Raw genomic sequence first — 19,480 nt, 5'->3', positions numbered from 1 at the left:
TTAAACTTTAGATTGATCTACACAACTACCTCTTCCTGCATGTCCCACAGGTACATCACATACACTGTGTTGAAACTTAAGTTCATGTTCCACTTCTACCACCAAACTAGCTTCATTTCCCCATCTCAGCATCACCAGTCATCTAGTTCCAGCCAAAACCAGATTCATCCTGGACTCCTCCTTTTTCTCATTTTCATTCAGTCATCAATTCTGTCTCCTACCTGTCTTTTATATATTTATACTCTGCTCTCCAAACCTAGGCCCCAAACTATTACAAATTTTTTACATATCTTCCTCCAGTCTGTCCTCCATGTTACTGTTTATGCAACCTTGCTACAACAGATCTAATGACCTTCCTTGGATGTTGGTAAAAATATTTTTTCCAGCTGAAAATACTCTTTATCTTTTGCTTGGATTATACCTGCTCTTCAAAGTAATTGAAGATGTAACTAAATTCTGTCTTTTAACTAAAAAATTCTTCACATTTTAGTGAATTATAAAACAATGTTTTCTATTACTATCGCTTATTTTTTATTAATAGATAATTATGCCCTTTGTCCTCTTCCCCTTGGGTTAAGTCATTCTATTCATAGTTAAAAAAAGCAACAAAAAGGTTTTAATTCTAAATTATCAGTGATCAAAATCTGTACATCAAAAACTCACATTGTAACTATTGGCTAAAATCTATGTTCTTTTGATACATTTCACTCCTAGGGACAGTAGCAAAATGTTTTTTCTTTAGTCAATTTTTTCTATTTGTGGATTATTGCAGAAAAGGGAAACAGTAGGGAAAGTAGTGTTTAATGAGTAAACTGACATAACAAACAGAATGAGGCAGTGAAGCTTTAAGAATTACATCTTCATTCACTTGGTTGTGCTTCAAGTTCTTGACCAAAGAAATTTATTTCCTGACTCTACTTGAAAGACTTCTTAACATTTTTACAACCTTTCTCTCCAAGGCTTTATCAAAATTGTGAACACATTTGAATTTCACTTTTTTTTTCCTTCAACAATATTTACTAAGAGACTAGGATTTGACAGAAAAGGTAAGATGGAATGAAAAGTCTATAAAGGAATTCATATATATATATACACACACACACATACACACATTACTAAAAAGAATTTTTAACCTGTGTTATATACAGATCTCATACCTGCTCTCCGTGACTCCTGTATATATGTGTGCATAAATTGAAGGCCGAATAATTCCCGTTCCTCTTCCTCTTCTATGTTTTCACTGGGAGGAAGTGTTACTTCCAGTTTCAATGGGTTGTCTCGGAAGTTGACAAACCTAGCAGTTCACCAAAAAACAGTATTTTTATAGGTGCCATAGAAGTGTACATTTATTTTCCTGGAGAAAGATCAAATGATAATATACTAAATTACTCTTTTTTAACTGGTTTCAATAACTGAACATCTTGGTGAGATGTGATATATCCCAAGAATCTTTAAGTTTCTTTCCTAGAAGAAAAAAATATTAGCTTTAGACAAATTTTTCAAGCTTGTAAAAGCAATTATTAGTCCATAGCATATGTTTAATGTGGTATAAGTTAACTTGCAAGAGCAATCCCAATGCATCTCAAAAGTACAATTAATGCTATGAACTTAAATTTTCTGCATATTTTTAAAAGTATGTCTTATCTATCGTATTTTCACCACCGGGTACAGGGCAATAGTTGCTAAATAAATGATTCTGTTGAAAGTTGCGGGATTTGTTGTGAATTCTAATGTCTTCTGCTCACTGTCAGGAAATTAAGTTTTGGAAGATACTTGAGGAAGATCTGTTAGTAATTAACTTAGTAAAAAGTTATATTTAACATTACTTGTGTCCATTTGTAGTTATTTAGAAGGAAAATAATCACTGTTCTTACAGTTTTGGTGTTTATATCATGGATAAAGTTAGCAATTATAAAGACGATTTTTAGGAAGATGTCACTAACAGATGGCATTCCTTAAAGCTGATAAATCCCACTACTGTTTTAGTTTCAAGGATTCTTGAGTAATTTAGGCCAGTATTATGAATCCTATTTATAAATTATAGCACTTCAAAGTTGGAAGAGATTTTTAAATGTATGTAAATGAGAACTCAAATCTATTCATAACAGTTTCTTCATATTACTTTGTTCTGCAGCCAGAAAGGAACATGTGAGTTCCGTGTCTACAAGTTTTACCTTAGATTGGTCATCTTTTCCATACACACTGGAATATCTTGCAGTTTATTGTTGCTGAGAACAAGAGTACTCAGATTTTTCATACTGCTGATTGTTTCTGGCAAGCATGTTATTTCATTCCGTTGCAGCCATAATGTATGTAGATTTTGCATTCTAAAGAATTAAGAGGTTTCTGTGATTAATCACATAAAATATGAAAACCCTGGTTCTTATTAACTTAAAAAAATTTAATGTCATACTATATAATATCTTGTTTAACCAGTCTATCTGAGTTAACTGACTTAACATTACCTGATTTTAGGGAAACTGCATCAGGGAGCTAATCTCCATCGACAGTACAACTCCCATGTAGTAGTAGAAATGAAGTCAAGGTATTCTACAATTCTTCACTATTTCATAGGATTTCTTGCAGAAGAACTGCTAAAATGTTATCTAACCTTAGTTAGAATCTTAAAAGCAAACTCAAATTATTAATTTGCCCATTTAGAGCAAGGCAAGTATGCATATTGTTTAACAGTGTGGGCTCAGGCCAGGGTGCAGGTGTTGATTAGTCACTAAGTCATATCTGATGCTTTTGAGACCCCAGGGGACTATAGCCCACCAGGCTCCTCTGTCCATGAGATTTCCCAGGCAAGAATCCTGGGGTCGGTTGCCATTTCCCTCCAGACCCAGGGATCGATCCCCACATCACTTGCATTGCAAGTGGATTTTTTACAGCTGAGCCACTGGAGGTTGTGGGTGCCTGGGTTCAAATCGTAGCTGTCACACTTACTGTGATCTTCAGCAATTCACTAACATCTCTACATCACTTTTCTCAATCGGTTTTTAAACTGCACGGAGCAAGCCCTAAGCAATGTTGTTATTGTGGCATATTCTTGTCAATTTGTTCATGTCAGAAAGTCCATTTTTCTGTTCCAAACCTCATGCCCCCTCCTTTTTTTTTGTCTGCACCACATGGCTTGTGGGATTTTAGTTCCCTGGACCAGAGATGGAATCCGAAGTAGCACTAAACAAATCTATTGTGAGTGATTATCTCTGGGGTCTCCTTTGTTTTGTTTGTTTTCTTATTTGTTATAGATGGCTTCAACACATCTCTTGGTAGCAAAAAAAAAAAAGTTTTTTTACCTTTCTATAGTGTCAGGAAGTTGTTCAAGTCTGTTGCTTCCCATATCAAGCCACTCAAGGGCAGGCATGTTCAACACAGCAGGAGGGATTGTAGTAAAGAGGTTCATACTCAAATCAAGGTGAGTAAGCTTTAACAAATTGCTGAGCTGAAGAGGAAGGCAAAGTTTTTCAAACTGTCCACAATGTAACTACTACAACACTCACATTGGTAAAGGAGATATTTCATGTCAAGGAGTGTTTGCATTATGCTTAGGCTTTATTTACTCATAGAAATCCATAGCAAATTTGAGAGAACAATAAAGCTAAATAACCTCCAGATAAATGAAAAGTTCTCACAGAAAGTTCATCTATTCAAAGAAAATATCTTCCAAAATCACCAAGCTCCAGGGTTTAGAGCACCCACCTGGCAGAAGCTTTTGTTTTTCTTTCTGTGAGTAAATATGTTTTCCTTTTATCTAGTAGTCGAGATTTTTCTTGGGAAAACCCAAAGTTCAGAATAATATTTATCTTTGTTAAACCCTCTTTTTTGTGCCTGATGCTTTACACATGTTATCTCAGTCATAGAATTTACTGTTTGGTAAATTCTGTTTTTTAAATTAAAATATTAATAAAAAATTGATTAAGACTAACAGCACCAGTGTGCTCAGCTTAAGAAAGCAAATATATTGATATCACTGCCCTCTATATACATCTCCCTTCTTCCTCTTGAACGATAACTCTATCCTGAATCTGGTATCTATTATTCCCATGCATTTTCAAATGTTTTTATTACTATACATAAATGTATGTTTTCTATGTTTTTCTCTCTATATATTACTATTATGTGTATTTTTTCAGAAACAAAATTATCTTTTTATATGTTTTAAAGATGATACTAATCTTTCTTTAACTTGATTTTATCTCTCAGTGTCAGTCTTTATATGAATCCTATTGATGCATACAGCTCTAGTTTAGTCATTAACTTTACAAAGTCAGTACCTTTTTTCCCTTTTACGGACAAAATGGTTTAGAGAGACCATGGGACTAGAAATCATGGAGCTATGATGTGCATTCAAGTTTTCATGGACCTAAAGTCACAAAATTTCTATATTTCTCTTTCTTCTGTAGTGAAAATTTCAAAATGTAAGAATTTAGTTAAGTTTTATAAAAGATTCTCCATTTAGTTAGGCAACTCTATGTTTTCTTTCTGTCTCAGGGCACATTCAGATTCATTCCACAACTTTAACTAAAACTTCAAAAAATGCAGAGATACAGTGATTATGGGTAATGCAAAAAGGCAGTTTTCCATTTAGTAGTGATATTCCTCCAACTTTAGAATTCAAGTGATGAAAAAAAAACTTTTTCAAAACCTGTCATCAGATTTTAAATTTTTCAGATGGTTCAGAATTGTATATAAAAAGATTACTTTTGCATTAGCATAATTATGTTTGTGTGTTACAGTGTTGCATCTTAATGGCTTAGAGATACATTTCCTGTAACAGGATTTCTCAATGGTACTAATATCCTTTGGTTCTAGAAGAATGAAGAAAGATATTACAACCATTATAATCTAAATCTTCATTTTGCATATGTGAAAACTGAGACCTAACTTAGGTAAAATGGCATGTTCAAGGCCACACAGCCACTTAAAGGCCACACTTATGGGGAGGGAGGAGGGAGGAGGGTTCAGGATGGGGAGCACGGGTATACCTGTGGCAGATTCATTTCGATGTTTGGCAGAACTAATACAATATTGTAAAGTTTAAAAATAAAATTAAAAAAAAAAAAGAAAAATAATTCCAGGCTCATGATCTCAGTTAAGTATTTGTTCCTATAAAACCTTTAAGTAAAGACATTAAGGTTAAGATAGGTTATTAGACATGCCCAAATTCACTTTTTACTGACAGAACCAAAGCTAAAAACAAAATCACAATAATTAGGAATTAGAAATGAAATATTTATTGGCCTTCTCTTAGATAAAAAGAAATTGTCCCTATGATCATGATTTTCATCATAATCAAGTATGATAACCAAGATGAAGTGAATTTTATTCTTTTATATAACTCTTATCCTGCAAAATCATTGTTTTCTAGGCAAAGCACCATGGAAATTTCCTTTGCTAATTCATAAGAGCCTTAAATATGCTTGAAAAATAATACAAGAATCTGTATCTCTATGATCAGTTTACCAATAAGATATACCGATGAAAGTTTGAAGGCTTCACAAGCTCATTGCCTTGGCTTTTCCTCGGTAGAGCCTGGGAAGCTAGCAAATACACTTCCTAATCGGAAGAATTCATGTCTTTTCACTTCACCTGTATCTCAAAAGCTGATCACCTATAAAAACCAACAGATAAAAAGAGTTTTTCTGTCACCACACTGCCTGTGCTTTATGATAAGGACATTCATTCAGTATTACGTAATGACTTCATACTGAGCTGAGCCTTCAATTCTGGGAATAGAAACACGATTCTCACCCTGGCCTTCAAGGAGATCACAGTCTAGTCAACAAATAGTGTCGGTACTGTGCCAATAATAGAAATATCTTTTATGCTAAATAGGTCTTTCTCTAATTAAAAACATGCTTTAAAATAATAAATTGTTTTCTCTAAATATTTTCTGAAATAAAATTTATAGCATTTTTTCATTAGTGTTATTTTTAGTGATCATACAGGGGAGAAATAAATCACTATTAGATGGAAAATATAATCATAGGCATTTACATCATTCTGACCTCTTGTGGAAGATCACTTATGTCTCTGTTAACAGCAAGTTCAAGTTTCTCCAAGCTGGCACAGTAACTTAGTTCCATGGGGACAGTTTTGATTCTATTGTAACTAAGAATCAGTTCCTGAAGTCTAGTGAGCAGTCCTATGGAAAAATAATACACAATAAATAGCAGAGGGATATAAAATACTGTTTCCAGTTATTAAGTATTACAGCATAACTTACTTTCCAGGTTCAAATTGGGAAATTCACATTTGGGCTCTTCCCTTTTCCTGGTATGTGTCCTGCCCCTTCTTCAGAAAAGCAGCAGATGATTTATCAGTCCATGCAAAAAATTTTTTTTGTTCTGGTTTATCTGTACTATATCCTGACCAGTTTTCCATTTGGGGATTTTTTTCCCCCTCTTTTAAAGAATTTTATCTAATTTTTCTCTCTTGTCTTCAATCAGTTCCCTTGTAGAAGGAATAACTGAACTAACAATATTGTTTCCAGAATCAATACAATATTATTTCCAAAGAGACTTCTCTTGCATTAAAACCTCATCTTGAATCACCTCAGTAAACCCAGAAGCTTGGACCCCCTGGAAGCTTCAACTCAGATGTTTAGAGTTTTCTCAAGATGTAGGGCTATATAAAGATGAGATCTTTATTCCATGTATCAAAAAAAAATTCTCAATAAAAACAGGAATAGAAGCAATCTTCCTTACCAATTCCTCGAGGTATCTCAGTAATTGTGTTTCGAGATAAATCTAACACAATAAGGTTCTGGAACCTTCCAATGAATTCAGGAATTTTCAGCAAGCCAATTCTATGAAGTTGCCATTCCTGTAGCTGATTCAGTTTTAGTAGAGAAGAAGGGAGAGTCTAAACTCAAGAAAAAGAAATGACAGGGTTACTATATTACTTAAATTATTTCAGTATCATGCCACATTGAAATGTGATTGTAGAGATATTACTTGATTTGTAAAAGAAATTAGGAATATTTTTTCTTCAATGAGTTACATTTTCAAGTGCTTTGTGCTACTTCTAAGTTTTAAGAACTTTACTTTCCAGGGGGGATGCTAAACCTTCAAACCCCAGTCAGAATAACATAAACAAAAATAAGGTATTTTAGTCAATATTGCTCACACATAGAGCTGTGTTCTAAAGATTCTTCATTAGGCTTAATGAGAGTACATATGGTATTGAAAATGAGAATATGGTGATTAATTGAAATTATAGAAGAAAAGATCATTTTAATCAGTAATTCAAACTTCTCTTCCCTTTCTTTTTTTAAAATTATTTATTTATTTTTGGCTGCTCTGGGTCTTTATTGCTGCGTGAAGGCTTTCTCTAGTTGCAGTGAGTGGGGGCTAGTCTCTAGTTGCTGTGGCCTCTCTTGTTGAGAAGCACAGGCTCTAAGCAGGCAAGCTTCAATAGTCGCAGCACACAGAGTCAGGTGCCCCATGGCATATGGGATCTTCCAGGACAAGGGATGGAACACATGTCCCCTACATTGGCATGTGGATTCTTAACCACTGGACCACCAGGAAAGTCCCTTTCCTTTCTGTTTTGAAATAGTATAGTGTTTTAAAGACGATTTTCTTTTAAATTAAGAGTTTTAAAGTTTCAACTGTTCTGAACTTTTTGCCTTTTCTCTATCAGCCTAAAGTAGCCAAAAGACAAAATAAAGGTGGTAACCACCTAGCTAAATATACCAATGTGTATGAAGACAAACACTGAGTTAAGGGATAAAGTTGGCCCTTGTTAAAATTATACTAGGCGTAACATACAATAATTAAACAGATATCTGTTTGTATATGTGTATGTGTGAAAGAGAAAGAGAGAGGGAGGAAAGGAGAGAAAGAGAAGATAATATGAATCCGATTGTGGACCTAAGAAAAATTAATATACATTTCCATTTTATGAACTTTTAACTGAGCATTAGCTTTGGAAAGCAATATGATTTTCATTAAACAGACAGTCTTTATGAAAAATGAGAAAATGCTTATTAGAAGGATTAGTGGAGAAAATATTACAAAGGACTGAAATTTAGGCAGCATTAAAGCACACTGGTTGAATTTTTGCACAAAAAAGTTGGGAAGTTATGTTCATTTTCAGTTCCTGTTGCCCAAATTCATTTGGTATTAAACACTATTAAAATCAGAATTCCTAACTATTTCAGACTTAAGCACACAGTCTAAGAATCATTCTCTCAACTCTCCCACACAATGCAAAATATAAAAAATATTGCTTCTATAAAGCTTACCTTCCATTCCTCTTTTTCTATCTTTAAAATGACTCTTCCATCTTCCTTGGTGACCTTTTCTCTTAGCTTGGTTAAGCATACTCGTTCTTCCCAGATTCGCACTAGCCTAGGAGACCAAGAAATCATTTTAGGTCGCAGGTAGTAAAATAGGTAGCATTCACTTTTGTATGAAAAAGTAACCCATTAAAAACAAACATTTGATTGACAGTATCTGGAAATCAGACAAGAATTATTTTGTAAGACATTTAATTTGATTAATATGATAAATGCCCTCTTTTTAAGTTTCTGAAAAGTATTATACCTCTCCTTAGATTTTTTGTACAGATTTGTTAAGATATAATTCATATACCGTAAAAATCTGACACAATTTGGTGTTTTCTGGTATATCTGCAGAGCTGTGCAGCCATAACCACTGTCTGATCCAAATGTTTTTAGCACTCAAGAAAGAACCCATGCCTGAGCAGTCACTCCCTATTCCTCCCTCCTTCAGCCCGTGGCAGCCAATAACCTCCTTTCTATATCTATGTATTTGCCTATACTAGATATTTCATATAAAAGGTATTCTATAATATGTGGTCTTTTGTGTAGCAGAGTTTTATCCAAAATTTGTGCATGTGTGTATCAGTACGGATTTCCTTTTTATAGAAGAAGAATATTCTACTGCATCAGTTCAGTTCAGTTCAGTCACTCAGTTGTTCCAACTCTTTGCAACCCCAAGGACTGCAGCACGCCAGGCCCCCCTGTCCATCATCAGCTCCCAGAGCCTACCCAAACTCAAGTCCACTGAGTCAGTGATGCCATCCAACCATCTCATCCTCTGTTGTCCCCTTCTCCTCCTGCCTTCAATCTTTCCCAGCATCAGGGTCTTTTCAAATGAGTCAGCTCTTCACATCAGTACTAGAGTTTCAGGTTCAACATCAGTCCTTCCAATGAACACTCAGGACTGATCTCCTTTAGGATGGACTGGTTGGATCTCCTTGAAGTCCAAGGGACTCTCAAGAGTCTTCTCCAACACCACAGTTCAAAAGCATCAATTCTTTGGTGCTCAGCTTTCTTTATAGTCCAACTATCACATCCATACATTAATACTGGAAAAACCATAGCCTTGATTAGATGGACCTTTGTTGACAAAGTAATGTCTCTGCTTTTTAATATGCTGTCTACGTTGGTCATAACTTTCCTTCCAAGGAGTGAGCATCTTTTAATTTCATGGCTGCAGTCATCATCTGCAGTGATTTTGGAGCCCCCAAAAATAAAGTCGGACACTGTTTCCACTGTTTCCCCATCTATTTGCCATTAAGTGACGGGACCGGATGCTATGATCTTAGTTTTCTGAATGTTGAGCTTTAAGCCAACTTTTTCACTCTCCTCTTTCACCTTCATCAAGAAACTCTTTAGTTCTTCTTCGCTTTCTGCCATAAGGGTGGTGTCATCTGCATATCTGAGGTTATTGGTATTTCTTCCAGCAATCTTGATTCCAGCTTATGGTTCATCTATCCCAGCGTTTCTTATGATGTACTCTGCATAATAAGTTAAATAAGCAGAGTGACAATATACAGCCTTGATGTACTCCTTTCCCAGTCTGGAACCAGTCTGATGTTTCATGTCCAGTTCTAACTGTTACTTCCTGACCTGCATACAGATTTCTCAAGAGGCAGATCAGGTGGTCTGGTATTCCTATCTCTTTTAGAATTTTCCACAGTTTATTGTGATCCACACGGTCAAAGGCTTTGGCATAGTCAATAAAGCAGAAATCGATGTTTTACTGAAACTCTCTTGTTTTTTCAATGATCCAACGATGTTGGCAATTTGATCTCTGGTTCCTCTGCCTTTTCTAAATTTAGCTTGAACATCTGGAATTTCACAGTTCATGTATTGCTGAAGCCTGGCTTGGAGAATTTTGAGTATTACTTTACTAGTATGTGAGATGAGTGCAATTGTGCAGTAATTTGAGCATTCTTTGGCATTGGAATGAAAACTGACCTTTTCCAGTCCTGTGGCCACTGCTGAGTTTCCCAAAGTTGCTGGTGTATTGAGTGCAGCACTTTCACAGCATCATCTTTTAGGATTGAAATAGCTCAACTGGAATTCCATCACCTCCACTAGCTTTGTTCGTAGTGATGCTTCCTAAGACCCACTTGACCTCGCATTCCAGGATGTCTACTCTAGGTTGGTGATCACACCATTGTGATTATCTGGGTTGTGAAGATCTTTTTTGTACAGTTCTTCTGTGTGTTCTTGCCACCTCTTCTTAATATCTTCTGCTTCTGTTAGGTCCATACCATTTCTGTCCTTTATTGTGCCCATCTTTGCATGAAATGTTTATTGGTATCTCTAATTTTCTTGAAGAGATCTCTAGTCTTTCCCATTCTGTTATTGTCCTCTATTTTTTGCATTGATCGCTGAGGAAGGCTTTCTTATCTCTCCTTGCTATTCTTTGGAATTCTGCATTCAAATGGGAATATTTTTCCTTTTCTCCTTTGCTTTTCACTTCTCTTCTTTTCACAGCTATTTGTAAGGCTTCCTCAGACAGTCATTTTGCTTTTTTGCATTTCCTTTCCATGGGGATGGTTTTGATCCCTGTCTCCTGTACAATGTCACAAACCTCTGTCCATAGTTCATCAGGCACTCTGTCTATCAGATCTAGTCCCTTAAATTCTACTGCATGGATATACCAAAGTTGTTGACCCATTCATCAGTTGATGGACATTTTTAACTATTATAAATAATGCTTCTATGAATATTCATGTAAAACTTTCAGGTAGATCTATGTTTTCATTTCCCTTGAGTGTGTGTATATTCCTAGGAGTGGAATTGCTGGATCATTTCATAAATCTACTTTTAACTTTTTTAAGCCAAACTGTGCCCAAATTGCTTGCATCATTTTCCCTTCCCACCAGCAATGTATGAGGGCTCTAGTTGCTCCATAGCTTTGCCAACAGTTCTTAGTGTCCATCTTCTTGATCATAGCTATCCTAGTGGGTGTGAAGTGGTACCTCATTGTTGTTTTGATTGGCATTTATTAAATATCTAATCTATAGATATCTAGTTTAAAAGTTTTTAAAAGGCTTGCAAATGATATAGTTCAACTTCAGAGTTAAATTATATATTACTATATTCCATTTTATCCAGATTTAGTTTTCCAGATATAAAAATGCACAAAATTCTGGAATACATCCTATTGAATTTTGGTTCATAACAAAAATACATAATGTCAAGCTATAAAAATGACTAACAAAGGTTGCAGAAGGTTACCTATTCCTATACTAGAAATTTTTCACGTATGAAAAATAAAGAATGAGTTTAGAATTGAAAAATTTACACTTTTAGCCTATTAGAATGATATAGAATAAACAAAATATAAGCAATCATCAAAGAAAAAAGGTTTAATCAATTTGAATATTTATTTACCAAAATTCTCTTGACAATCTGAGAGTTAATATATATTCTTAGCAATTTTACATACTAACTGATCTTCAGGGAGGGTTTTATTTTAATGAACAGAAAACCAAACATCTCTAAAAGTGTAATATTTGCTATCTCTGTATGTTTGTGTTTGCAAAATATTTCTATGGAGCCTGCATATTTTCATCCACTACTTTTCTGAAAATTAACTGATTTGCTAACAATTGCACTGTGGCCATGACTGTGTGTGGCCTTCCAGACTCAACAGTCGCTCACTCACGCCCAACTCTTCGCGGCCCCATGGACTGTAGCCCACCAGAATCCTCTGTCCATGGAATTTTCCAGGCAAGAATACTGGAGTGGGTTGCCATGCCCTCCTCCAGGGGCTCTTCCCAACCCAGGGACTGAACCCAGGTCTCCTGCATTGCAGGCGGATGCTTTACCGCCTGAGCTACAAGGGAAGCCCTAGTAGGGAAGCTTCCAATACATGTGATGAAGTGAGACAAAATATATGATGCCTTATATTCAATTATACCATGTTTTATAAAAATAGAATTATTCAAATGGTAGACATAATGATTATTAATTACTATACTACTCACTGAGATATACACATTCCAGAGTAAGATATAATGTTGAGCAATGAGGTGTCTTACTCCCTATACTCTAACTTCAATTAAAGATCTCCATCAAGCACCTATTATATGCCAAATATTATGTTAGACTTTGTGGACACAAAAACCTCCGTCCTTAATGAGTTTATAGTGAGGGTAACTATTACCAGATAAGTTTATTTCCATTTCTTTAATGATTCACTTATTCTTTCTGGCTCTGTGTGATCTAAATCCAGAATGTATCACTTAATTCAGAGATCACAGACAAGACATCTCACTTCCAAGGATTTTGCCAATAATATATGGGGTTTGGATTAAATAATATCTAGTGTTTCTTCTAGCTCTAATATTCTGTAATTCCTACACTGCTTATTTTAAGCTTGAGGCTCTTTCAAGTTTTGAATAGAAATTTTCTACCTCCTCTAAAACCCTTTTATTATACTCTAAAGCGTTTGATGCTTTTGAAACTGTGGTGTTGGAGAAGACTCTTGAGAGTCCCTTGGACTGCAAGGAGATCTAAACAGTCCATTCTGAAGGAGATCAGCCCTGGGTGTTCTTTGGAAGGAATGATGCTAAAGCTGAAAGTCCAGTACTTTGGCCACCTCATGCGAAGAGTTGACTGATTAGAAAAGACTCCGATGCTGGGAGGGATTGGAGGCAGGAGGAAAAGGGGATGACAGAGGATGAGATGGCTGGATGGCATCACCGACTCGATGGACGTAAGTCTGAGTGAACTCCGGGAGATGGTGATGGACAGGGAGGCCTGGCGGGCTGCGATTCATGGGGTCGCAAAGAGTTGGACACGATTGAGCGACTGAACTGAACTGAACTGAAAGCCTTTGTCAAATGTCGTTATATCAACTCTTACCCAAGTGTTTAATTTTTTTCCAGGCCACCTTGTATCAAAAGACAGAACAATTTCTGTTTACATGTAAGGCTTGGGGGACTTCCCTGGTGGTACAGTGGTTAAGACTTCATGCTTCCACTGCAGGAAGCATGGGTCAGATTCCTGGTGGGGGAACTTAAGATCACATGGTGCAACCAAAAAAATAAAGTTAAACTTAAGGGTTTTTAGTTAAATCTTTAGCCACTTTTAGCTGAGAAAAGAGCATTAGATTACATTCTTATCTTTTTTTGGCCCTTGCCTGTTTTGTGGAGAGAAAATTGAAGCTGCTGAAATTAAATGATTCTTAGCCAGACATGTTTAATATTAATAGGTGAAAGTCAGGAGTAAAGAAATAACTCATGATTTCTGACCACTGTTTTTTAAAAAATTGGATAGGATTTATTTATTAAGCATTACTTGAGTTAAAAGAGAACAGTTTTATGGTTGCCAAGGATGGGAGTGTTGGAGCGGGGAGGTTTGGGAGTTTGGGATTAGGAGATATAAAGTAGTATATATAGGATGGATAAACAACAAGGAACTATATTCAATAGCCTGTGATAAACCATAATGGAAAAGAATATGAAAAAGGATATATATATATGTGTGTGTGTGTGTGTAACTGAGTCACTTTGCTATACAGCAGTAATTAATATGACATTGTAAATCAACTATATTTCAGTAAAATTTTTAAAAAAGAGTACTCAAGTTTGTCATAATTGTATAATATAAACATAATAGGTTTTGTAAGAGTAGTTTTACTGTAAAGGGTCAATCTAGGGAAATTTAAGACCTGAGGTTAATATAATGCTTACTGAGTCAGATTGCTTAGGTATGAATACTAGTAAATACCAGTTCCACATTTATTAGCAGTATGATCTTTGACAAGTTACCTAGGCCTATCCTTCAGGTTTTCCAACTTTAAAATGGAGAAAATAACATCACCCATGTGTCACAGAGATTGCTTATCATTCTCCAATATGTTATTCCTCTTCTTCCTCATAATAGATCCTCTAAATATAACTGGGCACAAGACTTCATTTAGCCATCCTCCCCTGCAGTTAGGAATGGGTCATGTGAAGCTTTGGCTAGTGAGATGTTAGCAGAAATAGTAATGTGTGCAACTTCCGGCTGGCTGGAATCAAGTACGTTGGCCACAATTGGTCTATCTATGTATTTCGGGCCATGAAGTAACTAAAGTCTGTTCCTAAAGGAATGGAAACCATGCCCAGTTGAGCAACATGATAAAAAGCCTGAATGTCTGACGCAGTGGAGTGCTATGCCAGTCCTCTTCTTTTCTGGGAGAATACCAGTTATTTCCAAGTTTTTACACTCCCTCCAAGTTACCCAAGTATAAATCTTCATTTGTCTAAACCAGTCATACAATCTCATTCCCCTAAAAGGTTACTGGATTAAGGGTATAAAAATGACCTGATTCTGGCCCATGAGAGGTGAAGGAGAGGTTAGCTAGGGGACCTCAGAAAGGTATTTTCATTCTTAAATAAGAAACAGAAATAAATATAATTGTTCCCACTCTTCCAATAACATAATGATGTCTGGCTGCGATGCCTGAAAGTGTACCAGCCACCCTGCAACACTGAGAGAAGCTAACCTGAGGACCAAACTGGCATACCAAAATTAGCTGTGAAGGTAGAAGAAACAGAGTCCAAAAAATTGTGGAAGCTTTGGAATCGCCTAAACTCAGGACTTCCCTATTGTTTAAGCCATTTTTAGTCACGTTTTCTTTTATTAGCTGACACAAGACCATTTTTTAAAATGAGATATAATTGGCATATAACATTATATTAAGTCTAATACAACATAATGGTGCAAGTCTAATGGTACAAGTCTAATGTTCAATGGTATGACAATTCAAGTCTAGTACAACATAATGGCTTGATATGTGTACATATTGCAAAACACTAAACATTGCCATTCAATGTTTAGAAAGAGATCTAATGAGTGATAACTGTAGGGAGCTATATGGGATCTATGAGGACAGGGGCTATCCTTGTAAAAGTAATGCGATACTTTGGAAACATCCAGTGAGGAAAGTAGGTAGGTATCAATAAGGCAGAGGAAATGAGAGTCAAACTATAATCCAAAGAGAGGACTCAGGTGATCCACAGTGGCCCTGGCTGGAACTCACAGCTATTTAGTTAGGTGAGAATCAACTGAACTTTCTAATGCAAGATGTTGTTTTAACTCCTAGGGAATATAATGTTGAACAAACAATCTCTGAAAAGTAGACTGCTGCTGCTGCTGCTGCTAAGTCGCTTCAGTTGTGTCCGACTCTGTGCGACCCCATAGACGGCAGCCCACCAGGCTCCCCCATCCCTGGGATTCTCCAGGCAAGACTGGAGTGGGTTGCCATTTCCTTCTCCAGTGAAAAGTAGACTAAATGATACTAATCGAACTTTGATGAATGTTGAACAGACTCCTAGGATAATTACTAAATTCATTTGTATTTTTTGTGGCTAGAATCATATGGCCACACTTCATTGTCAGGTGCTTCCTTTAGTTATATTTTCAGTTTTCTGTAAATAAAAACTTCTATAAAATTCAATAATAAGGCAATTAATAAATACTACTTTAATAATGAAGATGTTATAAATTTTTGTTAATTCAAAATAATAAACATGTTTTAGCATACTTTTGTTGGAATTCCTTCTCTCGCTTCAGGTCTTCATTGAGTTTCTTTATTCTTTTTTCCCAAACTTCCTTTACAGCATTGACAGCCCCAGTACTAACCACATTTTCTGACATGATTTCTCCACATTGTCACAGGATCACCAACTTCATTAAATTTTGAATAACTGAATCACAGATGCCATCTCAAAAAGGACCTGATTGAACCAGAGAAGGTGGGGGGAAATGTGTTTCAGAATGTTTATTGAGCGCCATAATGAACATAATAGCTTATATTTATTGAACACATTCTATGTTTCCAAGACTATTTAATGTACTTTACATGCCATATTTCACTTAATAATTCTCATAAAAATGTCATGACATGGGTACTTTTATTGTCTTTGTATAAAGAGGAGAAAATCAAGCCCTAGAAAAGGTGGCTAAGTGGTTTACATCCTGTTTCTAATAAGTGACAGAGGGTGGAACTGATGCCAAGTCTACTTCCTTTGTTACTATTAATTCACAGTAATGAAACACTGCAACCGCTTTACATGTCCAATTATAGGGAAATATGCAGTAATGGATATACAAGATGAGCAGGCATCTTGACAGAGCTACTTAATCTAGACCCTATATACACAAGCTGGAATTCAGTTAAGTGGTAATATAGTGGGATTGTTTGCCCTTGTGGAAAATAAATTGCAAATGGACTCATCTAACATTGAGGATTGTGACCTGAATCTTGGAAAAGAGAGGCAAACAATAATAGGGGAATGGTTATGTAAGTCACGGTAGATCTATTTGATGAGATGTTCTCTGCCTCTCATGTAGTGGTATTGATTTTTCACCAAATTAACTAGCAATAATGAAAGAGTTTGATTCACAATTAATTTAATTATGTCTTCAAAATTCAAGGAGTAAAAGATGTCCACAACTACCACTTCTATTCAACATTGTATTGAAATGCAATAAAGCAATATCGTGAATAAAATAGACAGATATACAGTTTGGAAAGGAGAAGTAAAATTTGCAACAGCATAGAAAAAAAGGTGCTCTTATACACCAAATGTGACAGCGCACATTGTTACAGTCTCTATGGAGAGAATTTTGGTAATGTCTATCAAACTTAAAAGTCACACCAACACTTGTAGGAATTTACACTGAAAATATTTTCGATTTGAAAATGACACATACAAAATTATTCACTGTAGGGTTTTTCATGACAGCAAAAGGTTGGAAACAACAATAACTTTCTACCAGTAAATTACAGTAGATGCATATTATGAGAAATTATATAGCTCCATAAAGAAGGAAAAGCATGTTATAAACTGACAAAGCATGATATCCAAAATGACACAATTTATCCATTCTAATTAATGTGGATATTTAGATCCCAAATTTTTGCTCTAATGAGCAAAACTGTTTCTGAAATTCCTGTTCTTATCTTCTTGCTGCTCAAGTGGTATTATTTCTATTGAGTATACCCAGAATTAGAATTGTTAGATCACTATGTTCAAATTGATAAGATAGAGGCCAATTGTTTTCCAAATTGATAAGATAGAGGCCGATTGTTTTCCTTGTAGTTGTAGTAAGTAATTTCCAATGGAAAACAAGTGGCCTCTACCTTAATTATAGGAACAGTTTCCATTGGAAATTGTTTCCCCATTGATGTATATCCTCACCCCATATTACTGCATAAAATGATATCATGATCATAATTTATGGTTTTTGGATTATTAACTGCTCCAGGCTAATAAAGATTGCCCGACTAAATGAAAGACAAAATCCTGTGTATTATTTACAAGGTCATACCTAAAACATGAAAATAGAAAAAATGGAAGGCACAAAATAGAAAAAGATCAATCTAGGTTTATACCCAAGAGAAATTAAAATATATGTTCACACAAAAACTTGTACATGAATGTTGATAATAGTATTATTCACAATGGCCCCAAAGTGGAAAACAAGTAGCTGACAAGTGTAAACAAATGGCCGTTAACTAACAAATGGCTATTAATGAACAAAATGTGACATATCCATACAATGGAATGTTATTCTGGCGTGAAAAGGAACCTAAGCACTGCAACATCATGGGGAAACTTGGAGTAAAATGATGTTGATAGAAGACACAAAACACCAAAAATTGTATTATCCCATTTATATGAAATGTCCAGAATAGGCAAATCCATGAAGAAAGAATGTAGATCAATGATAACCACGGGGCTTTGCTAAGGGTACAAAGTTTCTTTTCTGAGTGATGAAAATCAACTTTTGAAATAAATCGACCTATGAAAAAGCAAAGATTATTTGTGGCTAAAAAAAACAGAATGTAATACATCTTCAAAATATAAAAATAAAAGTCCTTTTAATAGGGTGTAGAAGGATATGAGATAATAGAGGGTGAGGGAGATAAGAGATATAGTCTATACTTTATGGAATGAGAGAGATTTAAGTATTGAAGCTATAAGGCAACAAAAAAGAAATTAAAAGAGATATAACTCTATGGGAGTGCAGGTGAATTTAAGCATCATCTTTCATAATGAGACAATAGATAATGTCTAAAGCTGAGAAGACACAGCATACTGCCTTGAAAAAGAAAAAAAGTATTAAGGAGGTAACCACTGAAAACTAAATATTGAAGTAGTTAAAATGGTTACTTTTAGGGTGATAAAAAGGGTACAAAATATTGCTTTTTCACTGTTAATCTCCTCTAAATTACTGATTTCTTTAAACTAAAACTATGATTTGTGTGTGAGAGACAGAAAGGCAGAGACAGAGAGAGGAAGAAAAATGTATTAAAAAAGGGAAAAGTTTAACATTTGAGGATGAATATATAATTACTGATATGCAGGAAATTATTAGGAGGAGGTCCTTACTTAAAGCAATAAATGCAGCATTTAAATGGGAACAGATTTGCAAGATCTTTCTCCCATCAAGAAACTAGGAGTATTTATGCTGATAATCCAGTCCTCTGGGTTTTAATATCACTGTCCAGTTATAATTTATTGTCTCAGATGTAAGCAGGTTTGAAGCATGCATTTTATCAGATAATAAAGAATTAAAATCTCAAGTACCTACATGTAAATGTGTATTTTACTAGACATGTATAACTTCATGTGCCAATTCATTTCCCCATTTCCCATTAAACTTTGATCAACCATCAATTTTCCTATAACAGTAACCAATATCCCTTTGAGGAAAACAAGTCAGTAGTGATATATGTATTTCTGCCTCCCACGTGGGATTGTGTTCTCTACCTTGGTTATTACAACAGAAAAACAGAAACCATGGCAGTAAAGTAAGCATGGTTGTGACATGACTGAGGAGTCAACTCCCCAGAGTCAAAAGAAAACAAAAGAACTATAATCTCTGAAGAAACACTTCTTGATTTCTGGGGAAGTCAGTTTTCCAGAGGAGGACAACTAGATGAATGACTATGAACCTCCAAAGAGACTTTTAAATTCAATTCCAACTTTAGTTGTACCTTCCAGCAAACACAGACGCAGTAAAAACATCAACAGCTATCTATTTATAAGTCAAGAGTAGGAAAAAAAATGTTTTTGAAAAATACGTACCGCGGTCAGTGCATACAGGAGCTGACATGTCCAAAGTTAGTGTATCAACTAGGAGTGGACTGAAGGCAGAATTGTTTTCAATGTGACTCCCAGTGATGAAAATCCTCAGACTGTAGCTGGG

At 35.4% G+C, this 19,480-nt stretch overlaps 1 protein-coding gene across 3 annotated transcripts in view; it reads right to left on the bottom strand.

Moving 5' to 3' along the window:
• LRRC39 (leucine rich repeat containing 39) overlaps nt 1-19,480 on the bottom strand; it is a 21,406-nt gene extending 1,926 nt beyond the window's left edge. Inside the window, exons 1-8 of one of the 3 annotated variants that reach the window (XM_061411086.1) lie at nt 19,360-19,478; nt 15,905-15,999; nt 8,252-8,357; nt 6,711-6,867; nt 6,012-6,148; nt 3,300-3,445; nt 2,175-2,327; nt 1,158-1,294 (exon numbers count right to left, since the gene is read on the bottom strand). In XM_061411086.1, coding sequence (XP_061267070.1) covers nt 1,158-1,294; nt 2,175-2,327; nt 3,300-3,445; nt 6,012-6,148; nt 6,711-6,867; nt 8,252-8,357; nt 15,905-15,909 — 841 coding nt within the window. In that variant the 5' untranslated portion in view covers nt 15,910-15,999; nt 19,360-19,478. Of the gene's footprint in view, nt 1-1,157; nt 1,355-2,174; nt 2,328-3,299; nt 3,446-6,011; nt 6,149-6,710; nt 6,868-8,251; nt 8,358-15,806; nt 16,000-19,359 lie in introns of those variants that run through there. The other 2 variants (XM_061411085.1, XM_061411087.1) reach the window with 2 other exon arrangements.

The sequence above is a fragment of the Bos javanicus genome, chromosome 3 (genome assembly GCF_032452875.1).
Source record: "Bos javanicus breed banteng chromosome 3, ARS-OSU_banteng_1.0, whole genome shotgun sequence".
Taxonomy (NCBI): domain Eukaryota; kingdom Metazoa; phylum Chordata; class Mammalia; order Artiodactyla; family Bovidae; genus Bos; species Bos javanicus.
The sequence above is the reverse complement of the archived record's forward strand: the minus strand, read 5'-3'. Positions and strand labels throughout refer to the sequence as shown.